This window comes from Narcine bancroftii, chromosome 10, assembly GCF_036971445.1.
Source record: "Narcine bancroftii isolate sNarBan1 chromosome 10, sNarBan1.hap1, whole genome shotgun sequence".
NCBI lineage: Eukaryota > Metazoa > Chordata > Chondrichthyes > Torpediniformes > Narcinidae > Narcine > Narcine bancroftii.
This window is the reverse complement of record NC_091478.1, coordinates 95,607,953-95,615,390: the sequence shown is the minus strand read 5'-3', so window position 1 is coordinate 95,615,390 and position 7,438 is coordinate 95,607,953. Positions and strand designations below refer to the sequence as shown.

At 45.9% G+C, this 7,438-nt stretch overlaps 1 protein-coding gene across 4 annotated transcripts in view; it reads right to left on the bottom strand.

Moving 5' to 3' along the window:
• Positions 1 to 7,438, bottom strand: part of garre1 (granule associated Rac and RHOG effector 1) — a 151,969-nt gene that overhangs the window by 4,628 nt on the left and 139,903 nt on the right. For all 4 annotated transcript variants that reach the window (XM_069902018.1, XM_069902017.1, XM_069902020.1 and 1 more), the window contains 2 exons: positions 6,195 to 6,326; positions 1,236 to 1,314 (listed from right to left, as the gene is read on the bottom strand). In XM_069902018.1, coding sequence (XP_069758119.1) covers positions 1,236 to 1,314; positions 6,195 to 6,326 — 211 coding nt within the window. The remainder of the gene's footprint in view (positions 1 to 1,235; positions 1,315 to 6,194; positions 6,327 to 7,438) is intronic.

Genomic DNA, 7,438 nt, shown 5'->3' with positions numbered 1-7,438 from the left:
CATATTAATTACTGCTCCCTCCCTGCCCAATCTTCTAATAGTACCATATGCATGTAAAATTGAATGAAAGTCCATTCCCCAGGGTAGCTGATACTACAAGTATAGGGAGAACCGGAGGGGCAATATTTTCACCCAGAGAGTGATGTGTATTTGTAACAAGGTGCCAGAGAAATCTGTAGAAGTTTGAACAATCATAACATTCAAAAGATTTTTGGACAGATCTATGTTGGGGAAGATACAAACCAAATGCAGGCAAATGCCAACAGAGTTGACATGGACAAGTTGGGCTGATGGGCCTGTTCTGTGCTGTTCTGTGCTCTACCTCCACCACATCCACTGTCTCAGCTAGGAGCCTTCAAGAGCAATACAACAGCAGAAAAGAAATTATCTGGACCACAGACGCCCTCCATCTCTCCCTCTTTATGAATGCTGCCTGGCCTGCTGAACCCTTCCACGACATTAGTCCTCAATACTGCCTCTCAGGTATGAAGAAGGCTCAAGGCTCTCTCCAGATCACACACAGTTAGCCGCTTCACTAATACTGGAACAGGAGCCCATTCACCACCCTACCCCTAGCTGATTCTGCCTTACAACCAGTCCATGAACCAACACCCCACATCCTTCCATCACTGACTTGAAACACTAATCCTGTTTCAAGCTCTACAAGACACCACTGGGCTTTTTCTCTTTTTACTCCTCACTTTTCCACAGTCTAACAAAAGTGTCAAGTCATCCCCAATAGCTACTGTTGGGAGAAATTGGGGTGTGGGGGAGTGCGAGCGGGGAGAGAGGGGGCTCTTACCTTCCAGAAGAAATTCTGTTTCCAAGTTCCATCCTACTCACTGAACAGAATGCCTGTAACCCTATCAGAGGAACAGCTCTTCCTCACCTCCCCAACCCAAAGTAAATTATATTCCATGTTTAACTGTTAACAGGTCTTCCCTCTCTCCAGATCTGTCTGAGCCATGGAGAGGTTCCAGCAAAGGGCATTTGATTACTAATTTCCACAACATTTAACATTCAACCTTGAGCCTATCGTTAGCATGAGGAACTGTGATTGGGTAGCCCAGAGTGGAGCCCACATCGCAGTCACAGCCATACTCACCCTCTCAGGAGTTCAGCTACCTGCATTCTTATGATCTTTCAGCACAGGACTACCAAGGGAAAGCACGAGTAAACATGTTTTAACAAAGTTGTAAGAAAATGACCTTCCCAAACATTGCTGGTGTGCATACCTGGCTAAGATCATCTAGTGTGGATAAGACAGGAGGAGAAGGTAGGGTGGAAGTTTCTTGATCGCCACTGCTGTGCTTTCTGTGGAACAGAAGAGTAAAGGTGATTCGTTGTACATGAACACACCAGGTCTCAGCCACAGCACACGGGGTGGAGTTGAGAGTGATGGGGAAATACTGTCCTAAGTCTCCTTCCCCCACCTCAGAAAGTTGCCATGATGGAACATGTGCAGTCAGTATGGAAATGTGAACAGATCCGTGTAGCGAACAGTAGAGAACGCACAACCAATGCTGTCGAACATTTCCATCAGCCTCATGTAGCTGGGCTGGGTGTGTTCATAGCACCTCTAAAAATGCAGCACACCTTCAGTAACGCATTAGTGACAGGCCAGATTCCAGAGTGCAATTTCAACCTTTGACCCACCTCCCACTAAGTCTTTACCATAGACAAGGCCAATGTTTCAGATTTATTGTCAGAGTACATACATGACATACAACCCTAAAATTCCTTTATCCTGCAGGCGCTGCAGAATTACCTCTAATCGATAGTGCAAAAAAATAAACTGCAGAGCATAAACATGTAAACAAATAAAGAACTGTAAATGGATAATTAATATAAACAAACTGCAATACAGAGAGAACAAAAAGAAAATCAATAAAGTGCACAAATAAGAGTTCTTAAACGAGTCTCTGATTGAGTTTGTCATTGAGGAGTTTGATGGTGGTGGGGGAGCAGCTCTTCCTGAACCTGGTGGTGAGAGGCTTGTGGCTCCTAGACCTCTTTCCTGATGGCAACACTGAGTGCTGGGTAGTGTGGGTCCTTGATGATTGCTGCTGCTCTCCAACGGCAGTGTTCCCTGTAGATGTCCTCAATAGTGGGGAGAGTTTTGCCTGTGATGTCCTGGGCTGTGCCCACTACCTATTGGAGGGCTTTATGCTTAGGGATATTGGTGTTTCTATACCAGACTGTGATGCAGCTGGTCAGCACACATTTCACCACACCTCTGCAGAAATTTGCCAGGGTTTCCAATGTCATACCAAACCTCCGCAAACTCCTGAGGAAGTAGAGGCACTGACATGCTTTCTTCACGATGCCATTGGTGTGTTGGGTCCAGGAAAGATTCTCTGAAATAGTGACTCCCAAGAACATAAATTTGCTTACCCTCTCCACCTCTGATCCCTCCAATGATCAACAATCAGCTCCTTAGTTTTGGTGACGTTGAAAACAAGGTTGTTGGTGCACCAATCAGCCTCCTTTATGCTGACTCATCCCCCCTTCCTTTATACAACCCACCAAGACACTTCAGTGGGACTGACTGAGTCCTGCTTTGTTTGAGGTGTAAAACAAGAATTCCATTGTTGTGTGTTTTGATAGATGTTAAACATCTCATCACCAAAGGTCAAGCCATTCAGTTCCCAATCAGCTGTCCTCTCTCCCACAACCAATGTCAAAGACCACATTGGCTGGTTTTTCAACCCATGTGTACTAAACTCAGGGAAAATGACTTCACCAGCAAAACAGAACCAAATGTTTGGGAGTGAAAAGTGAAAATAAAAATTAATATAATAAAGCACAATCAAATCTGGAGAGAAATTCAGAAATAAAAACACCTTGAAATAGATTGAAAATATCATAAATAATTGAACTTGAAACAAGATGCACAGATCTGAACAAGGTAGAACTTCATGCAGTAATGGGTAAACTCCTAACCCCTCCTGAAGCCAGCACATTGAGGAAAACATTAAGGTACACAAACACCTCAACTTTTAAAAAATCTGAGGAGATGTGGCATATTGTGGAATACTCTTACAGGAACATTGGGCAAAGCATCATGAGCCGCTTTGGAAACTCGAGTGGAGTGCCAGGAACTCACAAGCCCGAAAGTGGTGAACCACAGCCAGGTCTGACCTCCCGCCCATTGAAAGCATCCAGGTCCCGGTTACCCAGGTTGCAATCTCTTCTCTTTTCAGGAAAAAAGTACAGAAACTGCAAGCCCAGGACCAGGTTCAGCATTTTTACAACAGCTATCAGCTCAAACTACAGGGGAATCACGCTGCTCTCCATTGCAGGCAAAATCTTCGCTAGGATTCTCCTAAATAGAATAATACCTAGTGTCGCCAAGAATATTCTCCCAGAATCACAGTGCGGCTTTCACGCAAACAGAGGAACTACTGACATGGTCTTTGCCCTCAGACAGCTCCAAGAAAAGTGCAGAGAACAAAACAAAGGACTCTACATCACCTTTGTTGACCTCACCAAAGCCTTCGACACCGTGAGCAGGAAAGGGCTTTGGCAAATACTAGAGCGCATCGGATGTCCCCCAAAGTTCCTCAACATGGTTATCCAACTGCACGAAAACCAACAAGGTCAGGTCAGATACAGCAATGAGCTCTCTGAACCCTTCTCCATTAACAATGGTGTGAAGCAAGGCTGTGTTCTAGCACCAACCCTCTTTTCAATCTTCTTCAGCATGATGCTGAACCAAGCCATGAAAGACCTCAACAATGAAGACGCTGTTTACATCCGGTACCGCACGGATGGCAGTCTCTTCAATCTGAGGCGCCTGCAAGCTCACACCAAGACACAAGAAAAACTTGTCCGTGAACTACTCTTTGCAGACGATGCCGCTTTAGTTGCCCATTCAGAGCCAGCTCTTCAGCGCTTGACGTCCTGTTTTGCGGAAACTGCCAAAATGGTTGGCCTGGAAGTCAGCCTGAAGAAAACTGAGGTCCTCCACCAGCCAGCTCCCCACCATGACTACCAGCCCCCCCACATCTCCATCGGGCACACAAAACTCAAAACGGTCAACCAGTTTACCTATCTCGGCTGCACCATTTCATCAGATGCAAGGATCGACAACGAGATAGACAACAAACTCGCAAAGGCAAATAGCGCCTTTGGAAGACTACACAAAAGAGTCTGGAAAAACAACCAACTGAAAAACCTCACAAAGATAAGCGTATGCAGAGCCGTTGTCATACCCACACTCCTGTTTGGCTCCGAATCATGGGTCCTCTACCGGCATCACCTACGGCTCCTAGAACGCTTCCACCAGCGTTGTCTCCGCTCCATCCTCAACATTCATTGAGCGCTTTCATCCCTAACGTCGAAGTACTCGAGATGGCAGAGGTCGACAGCATCAAGTCCACACTGCTGAAGATCCAGCTGCGCTGGGTGGGTCACGTCTCCAGAATGGAGGACCATCGCCTTCCCAAGATCGTGTTATATGGCGAGCTCTCCCACTGGCCACCGTGACAGAGGTGCACCAAAGAAAAGGTACAAGGACTGCCTAAAGAAATCTCTTGGTGCCTGCCACATTGACCACCGCCAGTGGGCTGATCTCGCCTCAAACCGTGCATCTTGGCGCCTCACAGTTTGGCGGGCAGCAACCTCCTATGAAGAAGACCGCAGAGCCCACCTCACTGACAAAAGGCAAAGGAGGAAAAACTCAAAACCCCACCCCAACCAACCAATTTTCCCCTGCAACCGCTGCAACCGTGTCTGCCTGTCCCGCATCGGACTTGTCAGCCACAAACGAGCCTGCAGCTGACGTGGACATTTACCCCCTCCATAAATCTTCGTCCGCGAAGCCAAGCCAAAGGAAAGGATCAGCTCTTCTACCCTAATTGAAAACTACTTCAAGACCACAAAAGATCTGTCTGCACTACTGAAAGGTCACTTTTTACTTGACCAAATGCAACTGTGAATATTTAGCTATCCTTTGATATATTTTATCCCTTTTTCTGTCTGTATTTGTGATTGTTTACAATTTTACTCTTGCAGTTGATGCATTTTATGTACCTGTTTGGCTGCAGCAAGCAAGAATTTCGGTGCATTTTCCTGAATCAATAAATGGTACTTATTCTGTGACTTCATCAAATATCACCTCACTAAACTCTGCAGCTATCTGGGGAACAAGTCACTCCCTCATCTTGTTGTGTACATTTCAATTGTCCATGCACCAATGAGCAGAGATGCAGGTGGAGCTGGTTAAAAGTCAGTTAGTGAGAACCGGAATACTTTATAAAGGATGTGGTGCCCTAGGAAAGAGGCTGATCAACTCAATGCAGTGTTTACAGGTGGTGCAGAGAAATGACAGGTTTAAGTTAACAGCATTAATGTAGCTTAGAGGGATGAATGAGGCTGAGGTGGTAATAAAATTACACATGGCCATTTAGCCCCTCCATTACTGACCCAGCAGAGAAATATTGGAGAGAAGGAGAGGCACGTCATGGTCTTTCCCTGGAACCAGAGTTTGAATAGGAATTATTTGTCCAAACTTCTAAGAGAATGAAGGGATCAGGAGGGGAATCTGCTTTGAACCCAGGAGAATTATTTCATCAGGCGTCTACCACATAGTTAAAGATAATGCAGTAAGTTTGGAATGTTGCTACCAACTCACCACTCGAGTCCCGAATCAAAACCTCTGAGATGCTCATCACAATGAGGGATTGAAGGGATATTATGCTGCCCCCAAGACCGAGGTGTGGATGTTGGACTACATGCCCCATGTGTAACCTCCCTTTGTCCAAAACGGTGACTCAAATCCATCAATGGACAAGCAACCGAGGTGTGGATGTTGGACTACATGCCCCATGTGTAACCTCCCTTTGTCCAAAACGGTGACTCAAATCCATCAATGGACAAGCAACTCATCCAGTTGCTCATCCACAACACCTTCCAAGTCATTCCCAAACACTTAAGGACAAGGTCACAGGAATCCTACCATCTACTAAATCCCTTCCAAATGACAAATAGCCGTGTTCTGGAAATGTGTCATTGTTCCTTGGCTGCCTTTGGGAAAGAATCCTGGAACTCCCTCCCCACCAGAACTATGGCAGCTCTTCACAACATGGACTGCTAGGAATAGCTCACTGCCACCTCCAAAAAGGGGAAAAGCTGGGAAATTAACACCCATTGTTGATAAATAGAGGATAAAGACAGTTGTTAAATTTTCTCACCTTCTCTGTTTGACAGCAGCAACAAGGTCAGGCCCTGAGAACATGGAGAATAAACTGTCGCCATTAGCAGAAGAAGCCTCATCACTGGAACTCGCAGAGTCTCCCTGTGTCCCTGACCAGCTCATTACATCCCTGAGAACAGAGAATAGGTTATTGAGCAGCCCAACAGTTCCGGGTCTCAGCAACTTTCAATTTGCACCATGCTACCTGGGAGAAACTGTACTGCTAGCTCACCATCAACACTAAAAATAGCAATGCACAATGAGAAGCTGAAGGGACTTGGCAGATCAGGCAGGATCTGTGGAGAGAGATGGTCAGTCAACGCTTTGGGTCGGGTTCCTGCCCATCTCTCCACTGCATCTGTGGAGAGAGATGCCAAATCTCTTGCTTGCTTTGGCTTCCAGCATCTGTAGTTCTTGTGTTTCTCAGCAATGTACAGAATTTGTTAAGCTGAGGGAGGACTTGACCCAATTGGTGGAGAGACAAACAGAACATTCTCCAAATACTCAGCAGGCCAGGCAGCATCGCAAAGCGAGAATAAGAATCAGAATTTATTATCATGAACAATGATAGCAGAGTGAAGAGGGCATGGGCTGGACGGTGAGTGTCCTTGAGGATAGAGACTGCTTTCTGAAGACACCACCTCTTATAGATGTCCTCAATGGAGTGAAGTCTGGTGCCCGTGACATCTTTGGCTGAGTTCACAATTCTTTATAGTTTTTTCCTGTCCTGAATATTGGCACCTCTGTGCCAGACAGTGATGCAACCAGACAAAATGCAGATATTTGAGAGTCTTCGGTGAGATACCAAATCTCCTCAAAAACCTCACAAAGTCTAGCCATTGGCGAGCCCTCTTCATGAGTGCATCAACATGGAGACTCCAGGACAGATCCTTGAAGATGTTGACACCCAGGAATTTGATGTTCTTGACCCTCTCCACTATTAACTCCTTGGTTTTGCTAACATGGAGTGCGAGGTTGTTGTTGTGACAGGACTCAATTAGCTGACCTATCTCCCTCTCTATCATTGCTCTCTGTGATTCTGCTGACAACCATGGCAAATTTGCAGATTACATTAGAGTTGTGCCACACAGTCATCGGTCTTTAGTGAATAGAGCTAAGCACATATCTTTGAGGTGTGCCTGTGTTGATTGCCAGTGAGGGGAAGATACTGTTTCCAAGTCATACTGACTGTAGTCTTCCGATGAGGAAGTCAAGGTTCCAATTGCAATGGGGCGTGCATAG